Source organism: Pelodiscus sinensis, chromosome 10 (assembly GCF_049634645.1).
Source record: "Pelodiscus sinensis isolate JC-2024 chromosome 10, ASM4963464v1, whole genome shotgun sequence".
NCBI classification, from domain to species: domain Eukaryota; kingdom Metazoa; phylum Chordata; order Testudines; family Trionychidae; genus Pelodiscus; species Pelodiscus sinensis.
This window is the reverse complement of record NC_134720.1, coordinates 49,428,308-49,451,413: the sequence shown is the minus strand read 5'-3', so window position 1 is coordinate 49,451,413 and position 23,106 is coordinate 49,428,308. Positions and strand designations below refer to the sequence as shown.

The 23,106-nt window shown below is 68.3% G+C and overlaps 1 protein-coding gene across 1 annotated transcript in view; it reads right to left on the bottom strand.

The window, feature by feature from the left end:
- Positions 1 to 22,695, bottom strand: part of LOC112543923 (solute carrier family 12 member 9-like) — a 46,844-nt gene extending 24,149 nt beyond the window's left edge. The window contains exons 1-7 of the mRNA XM_075938147.1: positions 22,436 to 22,695; positions 17,484 to 17,618; positions 14,477 to 14,614; positions 13,421 to 13,714; positions 8,950 to 9,057; positions 8,723 to 8,834; positions 3,745 to 3,902 (exon numbers count right to left, since the gene is read on the bottom strand). Of these exons, the coding sequence (XP_075794262.1) occupies positions 3,745 to 3,902; positions 8,723 to 8,834; positions 8,950 to 9,057; positions 13,421 to 13,714; positions 14,477 to 14,614; positions 17,484 to 17,618; positions 22,436 to 22,607 (1,117 nt within the window). The 5' untranslated portion in view covers positions 22,608 to 22,695. The remainder of the gene's footprint in view (positions 1 to 3,744; positions 3,903 to 8,722; positions 8,835 to 8,949; positions 9,058 to 13,420; positions 13,715 to 14,476; positions 14,615 to 17,483; positions 17,619 to 22,435) is intronic.
- Between the last annotated feature and the right edge of the window lie 411 nt (positions 22,696 to 23,106).

The window sequence follows — 23,106 nt, the reverse complement described above, 5'->3', positions numbered from 1 at the left end:
CAGCGCCCCCTACTGGCCCCCACTGCCTCCTGCAGCACAGCGCCCCCTACTGAACCCCACTGCCCCCTGCAGCACAGCGCCCCCTACTGATCCCCACTGCCTCCTGCAGCACAGCGCCCCCTACTGATCCCCACTGCCCCCTGCAGCACAGCGCCCCCTACTGACCTCCACTGCTCCCTGCACCACAGCGCCCCCTACTGATCCCCACTGCTCCCTGCAGCACAGCGCCCCCTACTGGCCCCACTGCCCCCTGCAGCACAGCGCCCCCTACTGATCCCCACAGCCTCTTGCAGCACAGCGCCCCCTACTGGCCCCACTGCCCCCTGCAGCACAGCGCCCCCTACTGATCCCCACTGCCTCCTGCAGCACAGCGCCCCCTACTGGCCCCCACTGCCTCCTGCAGCACAGCGCCCCCTACTGACCCCCACTGCCCCCTGCAGCACAGCGCCCCCTACTGATCCCCACTGCCCCCTGCAGCACAGCGCCCCCTACTGATCCCCACTGCCCCCTGCAGCACAGCGCCCCCTACTGACCTCCACTGCTCCCTGCAGCACAGCGCCCCCTACTGATCCCCACTGCTCCCTGCAGCACAGCGCCCCCTACTGGCCCCACTGCCCCCTGCAGCACAGCGCCCCCTACTGGCCCCACTGCCCCCTGCAGCACAGCGCCCCCTACTGATCCCCACTGCCTCTTGCAGCACAGCGCCCCCTACTGGCCCCACTGCCCCCTGCAGCACAGCGCCCCCTACTGGCCCCACTGCCCCCTGCAGCACAGCGCCCCCTACTGATCCCCACTGCCTCCTGCAGCACAGCGCCCCCTACTGGCCCCACTGCCCCCTGCAGCACAGCGCCCCCTACTGGCCCCCACTGCCTCCTGCAGCACAGCGCCCCCTACTGACCCCCACTGCCCCCTGCAGCACAGCGCCCCCTACTGGCCCCCACTGCCCCCTGCAGCACAGCGCCCCCTACTGGCCCCCACTGCCCCCTGCAGCACAGCGCCCCCTACTGGCTCCCACTGCCTCCTGCAGCACAGCACCCCCTACTGGCCCCACTGCCCCCTGCAGCACAGCGCCCCCTACTGATCCCCACTGCCTCCTGCAGCACAGCACCCCCTACTGGCCCCACTGCCCCCTGCAGCACAGCGCCCCCTACTGATCCCCACTGCCTCCTGCAGCACAGCACCCCCTACTGGCCCCCACTGCCTCCTGCAGCACAGCGCCCCCTACTGACCCCCACTGCCCCCTGCAGCACAGCGCCCCCTACTGATCCCCACTGCCCCCTGCAGCACAGCGCCCCCTACTGACCTCCACTGCTCCCTGCAGCACAGCGCCCCCTACTGATCCCCACTGCTCCCTGCAGCACAGCGCCCCCTACTGGCCCCACTGCTCCCTGCAGCACAGCGCCCCCTACTGGCCCCACTGCCCCCTGCAGCACAGCGCCCCCTACTGGCCCCACTGCTCCCTGCAGCACAGCGCCCCCTACTGATCCCCACTGCCTCCTGCAGCACAGCGCCCCCTACTGATCCCCACTGCTCCCTGCAGCACAGCGCCCCCTACTGATCCCCACTGCCTCCTGCAGCACAGCGCCCCCTACTGGCCCCACTGCTCCCTGCAGCACAGCACCCCCTACTGATCCCCACTGCCTCCTGCAGCACAGCACCCCCTACTGATCCCCACTGCCTCCTGCAGCACAGCACCCCCTACTGACCCCCAGTGCTCCCTACAGCACAGCGCCCCCTACTGACCCCACTGCCTCCTGCAGCACAGCGCCCCCTACTGATCCCCACTGCCTCCTGCAGCACAGCGCCCCCTACTGATCCCCACTGCTCCCTACAGCACAGCGCCCCCTACTGACCCCCAGTGCTCCCTACAGCACAGCGCCCCCTACTGACCCCACTGCCTCCTGCAGCACAGCGCCCCCTACTGACCCCACTGCCTCCTGCAGCACAGCACCCCCTACTGTCCTCCGAGCTCCCTGCAGCGCAGCGCCCCCTACGAACCCCCCCCCCACACACACACCCCACACACTGCTCCCTGCAGCACATTGCCCCCTGGCACCAGGCCGGGGCAGCACCGACACGGGGGGAAGACTGACAATGCAGCTGCCTACAGGTGGCCCTGCCTGGGTAGCTGAGGCGCTCCAGTGCACCAAGCCCCCTCCAGCACGCGGGAGCGTGGCCTGTGGCCACGGCACGTTCAGCTGGAGATGCGTCACCGGGTGGCTGATGCCCGTTACCCAGGAGCAGGGAGCCGCCCGGCAGGGGGAGCGGAGCCGAGACGGGCGCTAGCACAAAGGGAAATGCTGCAGCTCCACCACCTGCCTAGAGCCCAGAGCATCGCGGGGGCCGTGGTAGGAGGGGCGGGCCCAAACCACAGGCCCTTCGCTCGGGCCTGGGGTGCAAGGTGCCACGGCCCCCGCCCCCCGCCCCCCCAGGGGAGCAGCCCAGCCGGGCGCCCTCCCCGCGCCGAGCCGCTACGCAAACGGTTAAGTGGCTGCGTGCATTAGCGGCAGGGAGCAATATCTCATGCTGCCAATTGCAGCGAGGACATTAACGAGCCGCCGGAGAGGCTTCCAGAGCCGCTTCTTTCAGTCCCTGCCGGGGGCTTCCAGATTGTTACAGACGTCCTTGGAAATCCTGGCTCCAGCCCAGCCCTGGCCCAGCCAGAACTCCCCCCTTCCGCAGGACACCTCATGGCGCTCCAGTTACCCGCCAGCGGCAGAGCCGGCTCCCCTGGGCAAGGCTTGGGTCAGCGCCAGCCACCCCCCCGTCGCTGGCATGGGCTCAGGGAGCAGAGCCAGCTGTTGCCGGAGAGAGACCCTCCCCCATCACAGCTGCACAGGGGATCCGAGACGGGCGGGGGAGCTGCCCCCGGCCGTGCTGAGCCCCAGGCTCCTGCCCACAACCCGCAGGGCCAGGGAGATGGCAGCCCTGGGCAGAGGGTGCGGCTCTGGGGGTTCTCCGGGGCAGGAAAGAGAATCAAGGCGTGGGGAGCCGACCGGATGGAAGGAGCCAGACCAGCAACCTGCTCCCCCTGGACAGCAAGTGAGAGACTCCCAGCCAGCAAACGGGGGCTCCACACCCATCCTGGGGGGGCTCCACAGCCTTAAGGGCCTGGGCTGCCCCCAAAGCAGAGGGGCAGGGCTGGGGGCACCCAGGAGGCCTGAGAGCTGCAAGGGTGGGGCTGGGCTGGTCTAGGGTGGGGCTGCCTTCCTGCATAGGGCCTCCCCCAGGACAGCCCACCCCCATGGCCTAGAGGGACGGCCACTTGTGCCCCGCCCACTGCCCTGAGTGACAGGGCACCGTACAGACGCCAGCAGAAGTGGCGGGGGGGGGGGGCATGCAGCCCGGCCCACCCTCCCCTGTTCACAGCACGACTGGGAGCTGGGAGAACCCGGGTGTGGGTGTGTCCACTGCCCCCTGCTGGATGGAAGCAGAACGGCTCACCCATGTGTCCAAGGCCCTCTCGCTGAATGGCTCTCCCGGCTGCCTACGCCCCTGCCTTCTCCCACGGGCTGGGGGGCTGCCCATGCTCCCAGAATGGGAACAGCTCTGGGGCTCGGGCCTGCTCCACCCCACCAAGGCTGTACCCAAGTCAGGGCCCCGCCATTGGGGTAGTGCTGTCCCCACGGGGCAGCCCCCCGTCACTCTGGGGGGGATCCCCGCTGGCCAAGGGAATCTGGGGGACAGGACCCCAGAGGGCAGCCCCCCAGCAGCTCAGGGGAGGGGCCTTTGGAGGGCGCTCACCGAAGATATCGTCCTTGGCCAGGGCGTACAGGATGCGGGAGGCCCCGATGAGGTTGCTCATGGAGGCCGAGAGGGTGGACGAGTAGATGCCGATGGTGACGAAGGGGGACCAGACGTTGATGTCGCGCAGGAAGCCGTAGTCGTTCTGCAGCAGAGTCCTGCCGGCGAGGAGCGGGGTGAGCCGCGGGCACACGCACTACAGCCGACCACTCTGCGCACGTGGGCACGCACCACCAAGGGGCACTCCTGTGGGCCGTACACGCCGCGGGCCGGCCAGTGCCCACTGCACACTCTGCCGCATGCATTGTGGCACCTGCACACAGGGACACCTCCGCGTGTATGCCAGCACGTGCCGACATGCCCGGCACACGCCTGGCCCAGGCGCCCACGCGCCGACATGCCCTGCACATGCCATACCCGGGGGCACACTCCAACACGCACCAACATACCCTGCAAATGCCGTGCCCACCCAAGGCACAGGCATACCAGCACGCATTGACATGCTCTGCACACAGGAGGAGAGGGTGGGTGCAGGAGTTCCCAAGGGACCAAAGGGGTGGGACAGAGGGTCGGGGGTCCCCGACAGGAGGAGAGGGTGGGTGCAGGAGCACGGGGATTCCCAAGGGGCCGGGGAAGAGGGTCCCCGACAGGAGGAGAGGGTGGGTGCAGGAGTGCGGGGGTTCCCATGGGGCCAAGGGAGTGGGGCAGGTCAGGGGGTCTGACAGGATGAGGGGGTGGGTGCAGGGGGTCCCCAAGGGAGGGGACACAGGGAGGGTTTCTGATGGGGCATGGAGGCAGGTGCAGGAGCAAGGGGGTCCCCCGTTGGGCCAGGTGCAGGAACATGGAGGGCCCCCAGGGGCCTAGGGGCCAGGTCCCCGACAGGCCGAGGGGCCAGGTCCCCGACAGGCCGAGGGGGCAGGCACGGGGGGTCCCTGACGGCGTGACCGTGTCCCTGAGCACTACAGCCCCCGTAGAGCACAAGTCCTTCAGCCGGGCCCCCTGTGGCCGGGCCATAATTGCTCTCCCAGCCCATTACGGCGTCAGGGCCCAGCCGAGACAGGTGCTGCCATCAGTCTCCCGGGAGGCGGCAGGTCGGACCAGGGCCGATCGATAGCAAAGCAGTTACAGCCAGACTGGCAGACAGGCCCTGGGTTAATCAGCCCAGCCAGGCCACGGACAGCTGATTTCCTGGAGGTCCTAGATCGCCCTCGTGCCAGCCCCACGGGAGGGGGAGGGGCTGTGCCAGGGCAGGCCAGCGGCTAGACCCCAGCACCGGGGCTCACAAACCAGCCCGGCAGCCAGGACACAGAGACGGGCTCCCGGGGTCCATGCCGGCAGAGGCTGGCACCAGGCAGCACTGGCAGGGGGGGGGGGCTGTTTTGTAAATGCAGCAGGACAAGGCTGGTCCAGAAGTGCAGGCCACACACAGCAAAGCTCCCAAGCAAGGCACCATGCCCCTGTGCCAGCGCAGCCCGGCCGCCCCACACAAAGCACATCTGCTCTCGGGCACATCAGTGGCTCCAGCGCTGCCCTGCCAGCGGGCAGGCAGCCACCCCCGGCTCTGGGCTCCCTGGGATGCTGGGGAGAGATGGGCAAGGGGACCTGGAAATTCTACCTTCTACCCGCCCCTTGGGCGTACCCCGAGTGGCACAGCTGGGCGGTGGGATGGCAGGGGGCTGCGGGTCGGAAGTGAGGGGCCCTGCAGAGCCGTGTGCTGAGACCCTGGGGTGGGCGTGCCGTGATTGGCACCATGCGGGTGGCTGGAGTCTCCCATCTGCCCTGGGAGATCGCAGGGCGCATAGGTTCCATCTGCTTCTTGAAGAGTCAGAAAACCAGTGTGGGAGAGACCCGGCCCCACCAGGCCGCTGGGCGGACTCCTAAACTGGTGGATTTCAGGGTGACTCCATGGGTGAAGAAGCCCCGCCCCTTCTACCAGCCCCACCCCTTCTATCTGAGGCCCGCCCCTGGAGCCAAGCCCCGCCCACCCCGCCGGATCCTTCCTGGCCCCCTGGAGGGCCGGGATAGGTGTCCAGCTGGGGTGTGTAAGCAATCACCGGCCACCCATGGGTGACTCTCGGAGGCCCTGGGAACCCCTCCCTGATGGGGTGGCACAGCCAGGCCAGGCCGGCTTGCATGGGAAGGGCTCATCCGCTCTGAGGCAGTGTCCTGCCTGGGGCAGAGGGATCGGCTCTGGGGCCTGGCAGTGCCCGGTTATGGCTCGTTTGCCCCCCGGCTGCTGCCTTAACCCCCAGGCTGCAGGGTATCCCTATGGCACGGGCCCTGCTGCAGCCGGCAGACCCAGCCCTGGCAGATTCCCACTGCTGGCACGCAGGGCCGGGTCCCAGAGCCGCTCGCAGCCACAGCCGCCCGGCCAGGAGCATTTCATTGTGGGTTGGCCGCCACCCGAGCCATCGATCAGCGGGACGCCGCCTGCCCGGGGCTTACAAGACAGCGGCCCATAAAGCTCCCGGCCCCGCGGCAGCCAACTGGCCGAAACTCAGCAAGGAAGGAACCGGGGGAAGGAGCCGCTTGCTGACACGTTACAAGGATACAAACGGCCCGGCCTCTAATTGGATTTTAACAAGAGCCTGAGAGCAGGTGGGAGATAAATTAGCCCAGATCTGAAACCTCAGTGTAGCTGGCAATTAAGAGCTAATTATCTGGAAATTGATCCCCTTGCGCAGAGTGGCCCACGGACCAGCCAGGGGCGACTGGCAAAGAGGACATGGGGGGCCACCGGCCACATGACCCCCCCACCTAGGAAAGGGCCGGGACAACCCCCCTTCACCCCAGGCCTGCCTCTCCCTGCCCCTGCTCTGCCCACGTGGCCTGGTGGACTAGCAGGGCTGCGGGCTGGTAGCAGGGGGCTGACCCCCCACTCACCAGCAGTGGCAGGGGAAGCAGAGCACCGTGGCCCTAGCTCGCTGGGGCTGCGTTGCTCCACTTTCCCCTGCGGTGGCAGCCAGAGAGTGGGGGGGGGCAGACCCCTGCTGTGGGCATTAGGCCACCCCCCTGCTAGCCCCCAAGACCCGGAGGCTCTGGCCCCACCAGCGGATGGCCGCACCCTCGCCCCTCCTGCCACAGTATTTGAGGGGGCACGTGCCCCTCATCCCCCCCCCCCCCGCAGCTTGCAACACAACGGCTGGGGAATCCCAGCCCAGCCCACTGCCATGGGTGGTGGGCGAAGGTAGGGGTGGGGGAGGCGAGCTCCTAACCCCGCCCCCAGCCTCACCCCCGACAGGAGCCAAGCTGCCCCGCCCCCCCAGCGCTACGGGGAGGTGGGGGTGCAGGCCCCAGCCTGGAGGAGGGCGGGCGCCAGGGACAGTAACGCTCCGCCCCAGTACACCGACCGTGGGCACTCTGGGGCGGAGAGTGGGCGGGGCCAGGTTGGCAGCTTGGGAAGCCCCTCCCCCAGGCTCCCTGCCCACTGCCCTGGCTGCGATCCAAGGGCGAGCGGGGCCCAGGGCTGCCTGCCTTGCAGAGGGTCAAATCCTAGTCACAGAGGCCCGCCCCCCCCAGGCTGCACAGCCCCATGGCCGGGGAGCTGGCCCCAGACCCTGGCAATCCAAGTCCTGCCCTTGGCGGAGGGACAGGAGGCCTCCCGGCACCTCTCCCTAGCGCTGGCTGTGCCCCAAGTCCTCATGCCCGGCCCCATTCCCCCCTCCCCAGAGCCTAGCTAGCCTGCCAGGTAGCACTGCTGGGCAAAGAGGGTGCAGCCTGCCAGCAGGGGGCGCTGGGGAGGTGCAGCCCCCAAATGTGTAGGATGTGGGACGAGCTGTAGAACGAATGGGCCAATCTGAATGAGAAGGGGATTGTTGTTTTTGTAGGTCCTACCTAAACAGCAGCTCCTGCAGGCTTGGTCTCAAGGCTGACAGGGCCAAGTGTGACCCCCGCCCTCCCCTGCCACGTGCCAGCCCATCTCCCCAGTATGACGGGCAAGACAACCCATGTCTGGAGGTGCCACGCCCAGTGCAGGAGTCCTCACACAGTGAAGTGCCCCCCTGTAACCACTAGGGGGCAGCCCCCATGCCGACCCAGAGCTTGGTGGAGCGAGGGTCCCAGCTGCCCCGCCTTGAGGGAGGGGCGCTCTCCAACACGGGGCAGCCCCCGTCCTGAGGAGCCACGGGACTTACAGCAGGGCTGAGTCAGGCCTATTATCCCCAGTGACCGCAGGGGGAAACTGAGGCAGGGCCACGCGAGGGGGGTGGGCACCAGAAGTGAATCACAGCTCCTGGGCTCCCAGCTCCCCAGCACGTGCTCGCTCCTGACAAAGTCTGGTCAGGCCCCCGCCCTGCTGGCCCATTTGCCCCGGCTCTCAGCAGCGAGCAGGCTGGAGCTGTTCCCGGGGGAGGCTGGGGAGGGCAGTGGGGACCGCCCTAAAGCAGCCAGGAGGCCCTGAGGGGCAGGATAGAAGAGCTGGAGACCCCCTCCCCCAATGCCATCCAGCAGGCTGGACGTCACTGCCCTGGATCTCGCGGGTGGAGCCGTCCCTCGGTGCAGCCCCTGGCACCTGCCTTCTGCTGAGCCACCCTGCCCCGGGGCCCTGACAGTGCTCAGCCAGCGACCCCCACGGCCCAGAGCTGGGAGGCCGGGGGCCCACTGCCCATCCCTGAGTGGCAGCGCTGCGCTGGCCCGGCCCACCCCTGAGCGATGGCCGTGCATTAAGAGATTAGCCGCTGACGGCTATAACTCTCCTGGCCCTGCCAGCCGCCTGCCACCGGCCCGATTTATGGCATCACTTCGCAGAGAGGAAAATTAACAGCTGAGCCCAGGGCGTGCTCCAGGCAGCCTCAGGCCCCCGCCCGGGACGGGGAGCTGAGCGGGACCTGGTGGGAGCCGCCAGGTAGGGGCTGGCTAAGGAGGCCCAGGGGCTGCCTGTGCCGGGGCAGGAGCCGGGCCGTGGGAGCTCTGTGGCACTGCAGCCCCTCGGCAGAGGGCAGGGGGCCGTGCTCGGGGGGCCTCGGCGGGGGCGACGTACCTGTCGCAGGTGCAGCACATCGCCACGGCCATCAGATTGTAGATGACGTAGGTGAAGACCACGGCGGCGATGGTGCCTCTGGGGATGGAGTAGCTGGGGCGTTTCAGATCCCCTGCGGGGGCAGGCGAGGGGAGGCCGTCAGGGGGAGGCCCACGGTGCCGCTGCTCCCCTGCTGCGACCGGGGCCCCCCCAGACCCTCCGCCCAGCCCTTGCCCCCCCTTCCTCACCCGACATGTTGGAGCCGGCCATGATGCCGGTGCAGCCGTTGAACATGACGGCGAAGACGATGCTGAAGCTCATCATGCGCCCCGTGGTGTAGTCCACGCCGTAGGCGGCTGCCAGGGCAGAGGGGAGAGGTGAGGGAAGGCCCAGCAGCCCCCAGGCGCCACGCCCTCAGCGCAGCCCCCCCAGCTCGAGGGCTCTGGCTGGCTGCCTTGAGGGCGCCTGGCCGGGCGTGGCCAAAGTCAGCCCGGCGGCCAGGGCTCTTCCAGGCAACCGGCACAGGCCCCTGCTGGGGGGTGGGCGGTGGATGGGCAAGGAGAGTCCAGGGCTGGGTTGGGCGGGCCGGGGGGTGGGTGCTGGGTGGGTGGGGAGATTCCAGGGCTGGGTTGGGCGGGCCGGGGGGTGGGTGCTGGATGGGCAAGGAGAGTCCAGGGCTGGGTTGGGCGGGCCGGGGGGTGGGTGCTGGGTGGGCAGGAAGAGTCCAGGGCTGGGTTGGGCGGGCCGGGGGGTGGGTGCTGGGTGGGCAGGGAGAGTCCAGGGCTGGGTTGGGCGGGCCGGAGGGTGGATGCTGGGTGGGGAGGGAGAGTCCAGGGCTGGGTTGGGCGGGCCGGAGGGTGGGTGCTGGGTGGGTGGGGAGATTCCAGGGCTGGGTTGGGCGGGCCGGGAGGTGGGTGCTGGGTGGGCAGGGAGATTCCAGGGCTGGGTTGGGCGGGCCAGGAGGTGGGTGCTGGGTGGGTGGGGAGATTCCAGGGCTGGGTTGGGCAGGCCGGGGGGTGGGTGCTGGGTGGGGGGGGGAGATTCCAGGGCTGGGTTGGGCGGGCCGGGGGGTGGGTGCTGTGTGGGTGGGGAGATTCCAGGGCTGGGTTGGGCGGGCCGGAGGGTGGGTGCTGGGTGGGTGGGGAGATTCCAGGGCTGGGTTGGGCGGGCCGGGAGGTGGGTGCTGGGTGGGTGGGGAGATTCCAGGGCTGGGTTGGGCGGGCCGGAGGGTGGGTGCTGGGTGGGTGGGGAGATTCCAGGGCTGGGTTGGGTGGGCCGGAGGGTGGGTGCTGGGTGGGTGGGGAGATTCCAGGGCTGGGTTGGGCAGGCCGGGAGGTGGGTGCTGGGTGGGTGGGGAGATTCCAGGGCTGGGTTGGGCGGGCCGGGAGGTGGGTGCTGGGTGGGTGGGGAGATTCCAGGGCTGGGTTGGGCGGGCCGGGAGGTGGGTGCTGTGTGGGTGGGGAGATTCCAGGGCTGGGTTGGGCGGGCCGGAGGGTGGGTGCTGGGTGGGTGGGGAGATTCCAGGGCTGGGTTGGGCGGGCCGGAGGGTGGGTGCTGGGTGGGTGGGGAGATTCCAGGGCTGGGTTGGGCGGGCCGGGAGGTGGGTGCTGGGTGGGTGGGGAGATTCCAGGGCTGGGTTGGGCGGGCCGGGAGGTGGGTGGGGAGATTCCAGGGCTGGGTTGGGCGGGCCGGGGGGTGGGTGCTGGGTGGGTGGGGAGATTCCAGGGCTGGGTTGGGCAGGCCGGGAGGTGGGTGCTGGGTGGGTGGGGAGATTCCGGGGCTGGGTTGGGCGGGCCGGAAGGTGGGTGCTGGGTGGGTGGGGAGAGTCCAGGGCTGGGTTGGGTGGGCCGGGAGGTGGGTAGATTCCAGGGCTGGCTTTGGTGGGGAGTGACCAAGCTGGCTGAGTGTGACGTGGGGGGGACTGTCTGTTCTATAACCCGGTGTCCCTCTGCGCTGTGATGTGATTCCCACTGACTCACCCACATGTGAATTAGCCCAGGCACTTAGGCCCAGCCTGACCAGATAAGAGGCTCTCCCCCCCCCAGAGTCAAAGGGAGGGAGGTGGAGACCAACACCTGGTTGGGGGCAGGGTCGGAGAGCGATGCAGTTGCTGCCTGGGAAACATGAAGGAAACAGCCTGAGCTGAGGGGTTGGGGGGGCAATGGACCCCCTGATCCACGGGTCTGAGACATCCCGGCCCTGACTCCTAAAACCACATCGCGACTGTGCTGTGCTGTATCCCGGAGAAGCACTAAACCCCCTGGCTGAGTCCACACTGGCATGATTTTCCGGAAATGCTTTTAATGGAAAAGTTTCCGTTAAAAGCATTTTCGGAACAGAGCGTCTAGATTGGCAGGACGCTCCTCCACAAAAGCCCTTTTTGCGGAAAAGTGTCCCTGGCCAATCTAGACGCGCTTTTGCGCAAAAAAGCCCCGATCGCCATTTTCTCCATTGGGGCTTTTTTGCGGAAAACAAATCTGAGCTGTCTACACTGGCCCTTTTGCGCAAAAGCTTTGCACAAAAGGGACTTTTGCCTGAACGGGGGCAGCATGGTATTTGTGCAAAAAGCCCTGATTTCAGACAGTAGGAAGTCAGTGCTTTTGCGGAAATTCAAGCGGCCAGTGTAGACAGCTGGCAAGTTTCTCCGGAAAAGCGGCTGATTTTGCGGAAAAACTGGCCAGTGTAGACACAGCCCCTCTGTTCTACTGGCTGGCGGAGTCTGTTCTTGCTGCTACGGGGCTGCAGGAGCAGCGGGATCCCCGACTTGCCGTCACGCTGAGCGAGGGCCTTGCGGGCAGGGTTGGGTGTGTGGGGGGGCAGGAGCTGAGCCAGGTCATGCTGGCTGAGCGAGGGCCTTGCGGGCAGGACCGGGTGGGGGCGGGCAGGGTCGGGTCGCGCTGGCTGAGCGAGGGCCTTGCGGGCAGGGTCGGGTGGGGGCGGGCAGGGTTGGGTCGCGCTGGCTGAGCGAGGGCCTTGCGGGCAGGGGCGGGTGGGGGCGGGCAGGGTTGGGTCGCGCTGGCTGAGCGAGGGCCTTGCGGGCAGGGGCGGGTGGGGGCGGGCAGGGGCAGGTCGCGCTGGCTGAGCGAGGGCCTTGCGGGCAGGGGCGGGTGGGGGCGGGCAGGGGCAGGTCGCGCTGGCTGAGCGAGGGCCTTGCGGGCAGGGGCGGGTGGGGGCGGGCAGGGCCGGGTCGCGCTGGCTGAGCGAGGGCCTTGCGGGCAGGGGCGGGTGGGGGCGGGCAGGGCCGGGTCGCGCTGGCTGAGCGAGGGCCTTGCGGGCAGGGGCGGGTGGGGGCGGGCAGGGCCGGGTCGCGCTGGCTGAGCGAGGGCCTTGCGGGCAGGGGCGGGTCGCGCTGGCTGAGCGAGGGCCTTGCGGGCAGGGGCGGGTGGGGGCGGGCAGGGGCAGGTCGCGCTGGCTGAGCGAGGGCCTTGCGGGCAGGGTCGGGTGGGGGCGGGCAGGGGCAGGTCACGCTGGCTGAGCGAGGGCCTTGCGGGCAGGGTCGGGTGGGGGCGGGCAGGGGCGGGTCGCGCTGGCTGAGCGAGGGCCTTGCGGGCAGGGTCGGGTGGGGGCGGGCAGGGGCGGGTCACGCTGGCTGAGCGAGGGCCTTGCGGGCAGGGGCGGGTGGGGGCGGGCAGGGTCGGGTCACGCTGGCTGAGCGAGGGCCTTGCGGGCAGGGGCGGGTGGGGGCGGGCAGGGTCGGGTCGCGCTGGCTGAGCGAGGGCCTTGCGGGCAGGGGCGGGTGGGGGCGGGCAGGGGCGGGTCGCGCTGGCTGAGCGAGGGCCTTGCGGGCAGGGCCGGGTGGGGGCGGGCAGGGTCGGGTCGCGCTGGCTGAGCGAGGGCCTTGCGGGCAGGGGCGGGTGGGGGCGGGCAGGGGCGGGTCGCGCTGGCTGAGCGAGGGCCTTGCGGGCAGGGGCGGGCAGGGTCGGGTCGCGCTGGCTGAGCGAGGGCCTTGCGGGCAGGGGCGGGTGGGGGCGGGCAGGGTCGGGTCGCCCTGGCTGAGCGAGGGCCTTGCGGGCAGAGCCGGGTGGGGGCGGGCAGGGGCGGGTCGCGCTGGCTGAGCGAGGGCCTTGCGGGCAGGGCCGGGTGGGGGCGGGCAGGGGCGGGTCGCGCTGGCTGAGCGAGGGCCTTGCGGGCAGGGGCGGGTGGGGGCGGGCAGGGGCGGGTCGCGCTGGCTGAGCGAGGGCCTTGCGGGCAGGGGCGGGTGGGGGCGGGCAGGGTCGGGTCGCGCTGGCTGAGCGAGGGCCTTGCGGGCAGGGCCGGGTGGGGGCGGGCAGGGGCGGGTCGCGCTGGCTGAGCGAGGGCCTTGCGGGCAGGGCCAGGTGGGGGCGGGCAGGGGCAGGTCGTGCTGGCTGAGCGAGGGTCTTGCGGGCAGGGCCGGGTGGGGGCGGGCAGGGGCGGGTCGTGCTGGCTGAGCGAGGGCCTTGCGGGCAGGGCCAGGTGGGGGCGGGCAGGGGCAGGTCGTGCTGGCTGAGCGAGGGCCTTGTGAGCAGGGTCGGGTGGGGGCGGGCAGGGGCAGGTCGTGCTGGCTGAGCGAGGGCCTTGCGGGCAGGGGCAGGTCGTGCTGGCTGAGCGAGGGCCTTGCGGGCAGGGCCGGGTGGGGGCGGGCAGGGTCGGGTCGCGCTGGCTGAGCGAGGGCCTTGCGGGCAGGACCGGGTGGGGGCGGCCGAGCCCAGCGGGCCGAGCGAGGGGCTGCTGGGCTGGGGCAGGGCGGCCGGTGCCCACCTGGCAGGTTGGCCCGCAGGGTGGCGAGCCGGAAGCCGGTGAAGGAGCCGTTGAGGGGCAGCGAGCTGTTGGCCTGCGGCAGGGGCACCACCTTGGGGGACACGGCGAAGAAGCTGACGAAGACGGTGGCCAGCACCACCATGACGACGAGGAAGATGAGGAAGGTGGCCTTGGCGTAGATGGAGGCCCCCACCAGGCAGACCAGCAGGCAGGCCAGCAGCAGGGCCGTGCCGTACAGCAGCTCGTACCAGTAGCTGCGGGGCAGGACCTGGAGGCTGCTGCTCGGGCTGTGACCTGCCGGGAGACGGGGAGGGTTACGGGGCCCCAGCACAGGTGACAGGGGATGGCTCCCCCCGTACCTCTGCCTGGGAGCAGCAGCGCTGGTCTCTGCAGGGGCTGCCCAGGGGCCTTCCTGCGCCTCCATGGGCAACACGAGGGGCAGCTGGCGCGGGAGGGCCGTGGGGAGGGCACAGAGGCCTGTGTGGCTGACAAGGGTTTGGCCACCCCACGGCTGCTCTGCTGTGCCCGGCTCCCCAAGCTGCTCCCCGTCACAGCCATGGACAGAACCCCGCAGCGGGCAAGCCCTCCTTGTAACAGAGGGGGAAACTGAGGCACAGAGCCAGGAAGGGCTTCCCAAAATCAGGCAGAGAGCCAGTGATGGAGCCAGGCAAGGACCCAGGTGTCTGAGGCCGCTGCTCTCACTGCACGGGCAAGGTTTCCTCCCTCCTGGAACCAGGGAGGGTCACGGGCAGTCTCTGGGGTCTAAGAGCAGCCAAGCCAGTGGCCCTGCCCTGCTCTCCAGCTATGCAGGGAGCTGCAGCCCAGGGCAAGGAAGGCATCTCCAGGCCCATGAACATCAGGGGGAGCCCCAAGTCCAGCCCTGAGGGGTCACTGCCTCCAGCCTTCCCTCCCTCCCCCCCAAGCAGTGGCACCACAGGGGGGCTGGAGGAAGGGCGAGAGGGGCCGCCCTGGGGCAGGGCAGACGGTGCAGGAGGGAGGGACCGGGCAGCCGAGCCGGGCTGTGGCAGGTAAGGGATGGAGCCGGACGCCTCTTACCTAGCGGCACCCCAAAGATGTCCACAATGGCCTCCACCAGCCCCAGGATGTACAGGGCGCTGCCACAGACGTTGGCCAGGAAGAACATGATCCCGATGCTGCCCCCGAACTCAGGGCCGAGTGCGCGGCTGATCATGTCTGTGCTGGGGTCAAGGAACACCAGGGTCTCGGGGGGGGGGGTTACCTACAAGCCCTGTGCTCTTGGGGAGCCAGGGAGTGACATTCATGGAAAACCATCCCCCCTTCCCCTAGGTCTCTGCTAGAATCAGACAAAGCAAAAGGCTGGGGAAGACACACCTAAACTAATTAAGGAAACACCCCAGCCTCATCTGCATTGAGGACAGAACTCATCAGCATACAGAATGGAGAGCAGCTCTTCCAAAGCAGGAACCGCACTGAACTATGGGATACCGAAAAGCAGAGCAGCACTGCCTGATGGGAAATCCCTGCTCCAGATGCTAATGAACCCAGGCCTGCTCACTCCCAAATGAGTCATTATCAGACCAATTCTAATAACGATCCTATTGACGTCCAAACTACTCAAACTGCCTAGTTGCATTGTGAGCTCCTTCAAGGAACATCCCCCAGAACCAAGGATGATCAGTCTCTATTGTCTCTCCTCTTTCTCTTTGAACTATTGTCCTAGCCCTATAAAAACTCCTCTCCGTGCCCTAAGAAACACTGTTCCGATACCTGGATTTAAACTGCATCAGTTCCATTGGGACGTCTTCATCTCCTGTCTGATCGTGCGGGGGGCTCTGTTCTGCTTGTCTCCTGCCCTCTGGACCCCCGGCTCCCATCATCATCTGGGAACCCCCATCACTGCAAGCTCCACGGAGTGGTGAGGTCTCTGTGTCTCTCTCGCCCTCTCCCCCCCACCAACTACCTATTTCTAAGCCTAGCGTCCTGACTCCGCCCCATGTAAACTGTGATATGGTTAGCTAGCCCTAACATTTGTAATCAGGTCCAATTTGGATTTCATATTGTAACTGTTCTGTGTGTTTGGCTCCCTATCATATACAGCCGCTCCCCGAGTTCCAAACAAGTTACGGACCAATACTTGGTCCATAACTTGAAGTGTTCGTCACTCGGATCCCATAGTTACATGGCGACCGTGCTGTTCGTAAGCGCAGATCGCCGTTCGTAACTCGGATCCGCATTTACGACCACTTTGGTCGTAAGTGCGGATGGTCGTAAGTGGAGGTGGTCGTGACTCGGGGAGCAGCTGTAAATAGTAGCCCGATGTCTGTGACTCTAACGCTGAAATGCTGGCTGTTCCCTCTGGGCGGCGTGGTTGCCTCCCGCCGTGGCGCTCGGCTGACTTCTGCGCCGCTCAGCCGGGCCGCCGTGCGGGAGTATGCGGCGCAAGCGGCTGTTTGGGCTCCACGCTCCCCGTGGGCGGCGGCCCAGCTGAGTGGTGCAGAAGTCAGCTAAGCGCCACGGCGGGAGGCAACAGCGCCGCCCAGAGGGAACAGTCAGGGGTGGGGCCTGGACAAGCGTGCGCGCCCGCCGACAACCTGGGCCGGCCAGCCCACGGCGCATGGGAGGCGCCGGCCCCAGGCGTGCGACACGCACCGCCGCCGGGTGCGCGGTGCTCGGGTGGCCTCAGCTCCAGGGCACATGCGGGCACTCGAGCGGTGCCGGCCCCAGGCGCGTGGCTCGGGTGCCGGCCCCAGGCCCACGGCACAAGGCACTCGGGCGGCCCCAGCCCCGGCCCTGGAGCACATGCCGGCGCCGGGTGCAAGGGCATCCCTGTCCCCTGGTGTGCCCACGGACACGCGGCCCCGCCCCCGGGCGCCCGGCGCATGAGTGGCCCCGCCCCTGGGCGCCCGGGAGCCTCTAAAGGTTGGGGACCACTGCTATATATAATAAATCACTTTCATTGTTAAGCTGGCTGCTTCTCTCTTTTTCTTTCTCTTTCGCTCACTCTTCCTCAAGGGGGGTTGTTTTGGGTTCCCCATTCGCTCTGCAACAACGCTTCTTGTACCCACACTAAAGATCCCTGCAGTGCCCAAAGTCCTGTGGGGTTTGCTCGTCGTGTGGTTGACCAGTGAATGACTGTGGGGTGAAAGTGGGGATGCGGGTGCTGAACCTGGGGGCGTATGAGGATGGCAGCTTAACGTGCTGTTTAATCCAGCCCACGGAGCCCAAAGGCAGATGAGGGTGCAGTGTGGCATTGCTGTGAACCCAGCCAGCTGAGTCCAGGGACATATGAGGGGTCAGCGTGTGAGTGCTGAGTACCCAGTCCTCTCAGACGTGCGCTGTTAGTGGGGGTGAGTGTCTGGGAGTGTCGCTAAGGCGGGAAGAACCCGTCCTGAGGAACCGAGATCCTGCAGGAGAGCTCCAGTGGGAGGGGGACTTGGCAGCAGGGAGAATTCAGCTCCATAGGAGAGCACAAGCAGCACGGGCACAAGCGGCTAGAACTGATAACCTTCCCCAGTCCCGTGAGAGTGACCCTAAGCAATGAGCATACCCCAGAGCAGTGGGCAGATCAGCAGCTCCTGCCCTCCCCCGGGGCCTGTGGAAGCTGGTGGCTGTGCAGGGCAAGCGCTGGTTCCAGGCCAGCATGCCCTGACTCTACAGCAGGCGCAGGGGATTGGGGGGGGGGGGGGGCAGGTCTAGCAGAAGCACTGGGAATGGCCCAGCCACAGCGCCCTGGCCCGGCTCCCAAGTGGCTGTGGGAGCCTGTTGCCCTCAGCTTCCCTTTTTAAGGCAGTTCCAGTTAAGGCTGGTGGGGATTCCCCTCCCCCCCCCCGCCCCCTTGCTGGAGCCATGGGGTCATCTGAGGCCACAGGCCAGCTGGGAAGGGGGGTGGGTGCAGTGAAAAGCCAAGCCTGGCAAACGGGCACCGCTGACCCCTTTCCGGGGCACCAGCTGCTGCCCACAGGGCCCAGGCAGTGGGGATGGGGGGCAGAGCCCCCCAACACCCTCCCATCGCATGCCAGGGGAGCAGCACACAGCCGCCTGGCTGGGCTGGCAAGAGGGGGTGGGGGTCAGGGAAGGATACAGTAGGCGCCGCCGGCGTCCAGCGCCCCGTTGGTGGAGATGGCGCACACCGAGAGCACCGTCATGCCGATGATGACGTAGGCCACCACGAACATGCCCAGCGCCTCGTACAAGCCGGCCTGGCCCACCACGAACCCTGCCGCAGAGGGGGGGGAAGGGGGAAGGTGAGCCTGGCACGGAGCCCCCACCTCCTGCTGGCCAACTGCTCCTGGTGGCACGGGTGGGGACACAGCCAGGAGTCCTGGGCAGCCCGGGGGGAAGGGGTCCATCCCCTGCCACCCCCCCAAAATCCTGCTCCCCATCTGGAAGAACAGCTGCCTTGCTACAGACCAGGGAGGGGCAGGGACAGGGGGCTGCAGCTGGCCCCTGGAACAGCACAGGACAGGGGGACAGGGCGGGGGGGGGGGGTCCCCTCTCTGGCCCGCTGTAGCGAAGAGCCATTAAGGAGCTGGCTGAAAGGGATCCGGATGGGAGCCAGATCTCGGCCTGGCCCTGCCGGGAGAGCACAGGGCTGAGGGGGACCAGCAGGGAACCCGTTACGGCCCGGGATCTCGTCTGCACCTTCGGTTCCCGGTGCCAAGCTCGGGCCTACGCTGCTCCCAGCCAGCAGACACGCCCGGCGGCCCCTGCCAAGCCCGGCTCAGCTGCGCCGCTCAGCGGAAAGGCTCCCCGGGCGGGGCTGGAGCCCCGGGCTCAGCCGCAGAGGCAGGGAGGCCCGTCAGCCTGGAGGAAGGGCGGGCGTTGGCTTGAAGGGCTCCACGGGACCGCTGGAAAGGCCCTGTGGAGCTGTGACCCAGGGAGCACACGGGCACCCCCAATGCGCTGGAAACAAGGGGCCAGGCCCCAACCAGGAGCGCTCCCCCCCAAACCAGGCCAGGAGCCACACTGCAAGACCTGCACTGCCGGGGAGCAGGCTCCCTCTCGCAGCATGGGCTAGTGTCAATCCCACTGTGACCCCTTTGCACCCAGGGCGAGGCCCGTAGGACCCCCGGGCACCCAGCACAGGGGCTTGGCGCCTCACCCTGACAGCCGCCCCAGCCGGGACAAAGGCAGCAAGGCCCCATGACACGGGCGCTGGCCCTCCTCCCCCGGGGACCCAGACCCGGATGGGGAGCGCTCCTGGTGCCGCCATCCCAAGATGCAGTGCGGCAGATGGCCCCGCCAAGTACACTGGCCTCCTTGTCCTGGAGGCTTTGATGCCCAGGCCTTGACGAATGCAACAGGCATGAGCCCTGCTTGCCAGAGGCTAGAGCCGAGGCAAGGCACACGGGCCGGCCTGCACCAGCCAGGGCTACACCCTGCTGAGAGGCTGCCCCGGCGCCCTCCAAAGCCGCAGGATCACGCTTCAAGAGGCAGCCTCTAATCTGGGAGGCTCCCCTTCTGGGTGCCCAGGGCCCGACTGTCGCCAGCGCCCAGCAGCCCTGAAGCCAGTGGGGGGGGACTCTGCTGTACGGCTGGGGTAGGCAAGGCCCAGGCGGGGGGGGCGGGGGCGCGGCTGCTGCAAAATCAGCAGCTAGGCTCCTGGCTCCTCAGTCAGCAGCATGAAATTGACCCAGTCCCCCTCCTGAGCAGGGCTTCCCCCAGGGCAGCTGCCTGAAACTGGCTGATTTCACACCGTGGGGCCCACTGCAGTCACACTCATGTGGCTTCTCCCACAACACAGGCCAGAAACTAGCATCTCAGGCTCCCCTTCCGCTCCTGCCCAGACCGCAGCAAAGCTTCCTCTTGGGACGCGGAGTTCCCAAGCTGGGCTGTGGTCGCTCCTGGCGGGGAGAGTCTGACACGCACGCCCGGCACAACAGACGAAGGGGCCGACATGCAGGAGCCCCCAGAGCACCGGAGCTGGCAGGGATCCGCATGAAACCCTCCGCCGTTCCGCGCTGCAGTGGGAGAGGTGAAGGGAGCGGCAGGTTGTCAGCCCGGGGAACTGTCACAGGAAGTTACTCTGGCATGTGCCTGGGTTTTCCTTCCCATTCCGAACTGGTCACAGGATGAGAACCGGGGATCAAACAGGAAAGCGCCTCGGCCCTGGGGAAGCCCAGAGCGCTGGGATGGGCCCGCCCTGCCGTCACGGGGTGTGCTGCCAGCTCCCGGCAGCCGTACCCCGGCCGGCTTTAATCCCGCTAGCAGGAGTAATACTAGCGGTGACGCCGCGGCTCAGCCCACACCGAACCACACACGGCTCCGGTATCCAAGCTAGCTAAGTTAGCTCCCCCCTCCCGAGACTGCACTGCAGACACGCCCTTAGACACGGAGGGGGGGTCCCATCAGAAGCTGGCGAGGTCCTGCCCTGGGGCCCCCGCCAGCAGGAATCTCTCTCAAGGCCCCGCAGCGGAGCCGAGCCCCGGGCAGGCCTGAAGGGAGCCGGGGAGGCTAGAGTCGGGCAGATTCTGGGAGATGGCACCGAAGGGCCTGAGCAGCAGAGAGAGGGGACCGATTCGCAGCCCACGTGGAAGGAGCAGGAGTGGGGCAGCAGGGAAGGGCGGGGGCAGGTGGGTCCGGAAGGGGTGAGGAATACGGGAGGCTGGGTTTCAGCCATGCGGATTTGGGGAGGGGTGCACTGGGGGTGGGTTTTAGCAGGGAGTCTGCACTGGGAGCCGATCTCACAGGTGACAGGCTGTTTTCTCTAAGGACCAGCCCTGCAACGCCCCCCCCACCCCCGGCTCTGTCTCCCGGAGCCGCACTGGGGTCCCCTGGCCTGGCCCAGGATTGATTCTGCCCTCGGTCGCACCCAGGCAGTCCCATTGCCTTCCACTGCACTGAGCAGAATCCAGTGCATGGTGGATGGACACCCAGTCTGGGGACTGAATTCACACCGACTTAGGAGCCTGCAGCACTTAAGCGGATGGTGGAACAGACTCCAGACCAGCCTCCCGTTGCACCAAGGACAAGAACCACTCCCAGCAGGAGTCGAGCACCGCTGGGTGGCCCTCTCGTCCCAAGGGATGTGAGGCGGACACTCCTGGGAGGGGATCGCCCCAGGCCGGCAGATCTCTGCCCTCGTCAGGGGCATCCCTCGCGCCAACCCCACGTGGTTCGGGGTGACCCACGACGTGTCCACCAGACCACACCAAGCCCGGGGGGGGCTTCCGCGAAGACGCCAGCTCCTCAGTCAAACATGAAGGGCCGGGAGCAGACGTTCCCAGCAGGGCCCCGACCCTCCGACTTCATGTGAGCCAAGCCCAGCAACCAGAAAGTGCAACAGAAAAGCAGTTTTACTTCCACATTCCCCGGTGAGGGCTGGGAAGGCTCCAGCGGGTGCTGCTGGCTCAGTCGGCCCCCTCCCCCAGGCTCTGGGGCTTTGGCTTTTCTCGGTTCTGGTTTGTATGAGTATGAGGAAGGTGGCACTGGGAGGCGGGGCCTGCGGTGCAAGCCGGCAGCACCTCGCAGGCACCGGCTTCGGGAGCCGTGTCTGTCTGTCTCCAGCAGGTAAACACACCTGGGCCTGCACCCCGGCCAGGAACACAGCCAGGCCAGGGCCGTCCTGTGGCAGGGGGCCAGCATGCACCTAGGCAGGCTGCACCAGGGAGCTCAGCAGAGCCAGGTGGCCCGGGGCAGCTTGCTCAGCCCTCGCTGGCTCTGGGCTTTATCTCCCCAGCTGCCAGTAACGCCGCCAGCCGGCTTGCTCCCCAAACTCTGGGAAAAAGCACCTTAATATTTCGGGGGCCGGGCCTGAGGCAGGGCCTTTCCAGGAACTCTGGACACCGGCTGCTGATTTGGAGGAGGGGTGCCAGACACATGGGGTGCTGCTGGGGCAGGTTTGGGGATGTGGATTGAGGGGCTGGGGCAGAGGCCTGGGTGCTGGGCAGGTGTTGGGGGCTAGGGAGAGAGGCTGCCGCTGGGGAGGTTGACGGGCTGGGGTCAGGGAGGTTAGGGGTAGGGGGCTGGTAATCTGGGGTAAGGGATGGGAAAGCAGTAGGGGGGTCAGGGCTGTGTGGGGAGGAGTTGGGGAGTACTGGGAGTGCGTGAGGGACTGAAAAGGGCTTGCTGGGCAGGTGTGAGGATGCTGGGGGTGGAGCGGGAGCTACACGGGACCCCAAGGTACCAGCACTACGGGAGCTGGGTACCAAGAGGTGGCTGGGACGCCAGGAACCCTCCTCACACCTCTAGGAATCAGGTCCCAGGTATAAGAGTAACAGGAGGCTACGGGCACTGGAGAGAGTGTGGGGGGAGGCGTGTTCCCGGGGTGCCAAGTTAGGGGGCTAAGACTGGCCGGCAGAGTCCGATTTGAGGGTCATGGCTGGCTAGGTCAGGGGACGGAGGGTCCCGGGGAATAGATTTGGTGTGCCCCTGGGAGTCCTCAGGGATCCCAAGTGGGGGCAGGCTGGGGGTCCCTTGGGGGGGGACAGTTTGGGGGTCCCTGGGAGCCAGGCTGGCAGTCCCTGGGAGACTGGGCTGGGGGTCCCTGGGGGGGCAACATGGGGGTCCCTGGGGGTGTGTTTTGGGAGTCCCCGGGAGCCGGCTGGGAGTCCCTGGGGGGGCAAGATGGGGGTCCCTGGGGGTGTGTGCTGGGGGTCCCTGGGGAGTCCCCGGGAGCCGGGCTGGGGGTCCCTGGGGGGGGCAAGATGGGGGTCCCTGGGTGGTGTGTGCTGGGGGTCCCTGGGGAGTCCCCGGGAGCCGGGCTGGGGGTCCCTGGGGGGGCAAGATGGGGGTCCCTGGGGGTGTGTGCTGGGGTTCCCTGGGGAGTCCCTGGGACCTGGGCTGGGAGTCCCTGGGGGGGCAAGATGGGGGTCCCTGGGGGTGTGTGCTGGGGGTCCCCGGGGAGTCCCTGGGGGGGACAAGATGGGGGTCCCTGGGGGTGTGTGCTGGGGGTCCCCGGGGAGTCCCCGGGAGCCGGGCTGGGGGTCCCTGGGGGGGCAAGATGGGGGTCCCTGGGGGTGTGTGCTGGGGGTCCCCGGGGAGTCCCCGGGAGCCGGGCTGGGGGTCCCGGGGCGCTGGCGCTGCCCGACTCACCGAGGCGCAGGAACAGCACCACGCTGAACATGGAGAGCAGGGTGGGCACCACCACGCCCAGGAAGGTGCGCAGCTTGCGGGAGCCCCGCGCCGCGCCCGGCCGGGGCTCCTCCACCGAGACGCTGCTGCAGAGGCGGTAGGTGAGCAGGGGGCTGCGCTCCGAGCCCGCCATGGCGCCGCCGCCCGAGCCCAGCGCCTGGCCCGGCCACTTCGGGGAGTCGGGGCGGGCCTGTCCCGGCAGCGCAGCCCCGCCCCTGGTCCCAGCCGGCCGGCCGGCAGCACCGCCCCCTGGCCCGGGACAGTCCGGAGTCCGCTGCCGCCCGGGCCTGGCTCCGCGCAACTCTCCGCAGCCCTGCACCCCCGTCCCTGCACCCCTCCCGCACCCCGACACTCCCCGGTGCACCCCCGTCCCTGCACCCCCCCCGTACTCCGACACTCCCCGCTGCACCCCCGTCCCTGCACCCCCCGCACCCCGACACTCCCCGCTGCACCCCCGTCCCTGCACCCCTCCCGCACCCCGACACTCCCCGCTGCACCCCCGTACCCCGACACTCCCCGCTGCACCCCCGTCCCTGCACCCCCCGCACCCCGACACTCCCCGCTGCACCCCCGTACCCCGACACTCCCCGCTGCACCCCCGTCCCTGCACCCCCCGCACCCCGACACTCCCC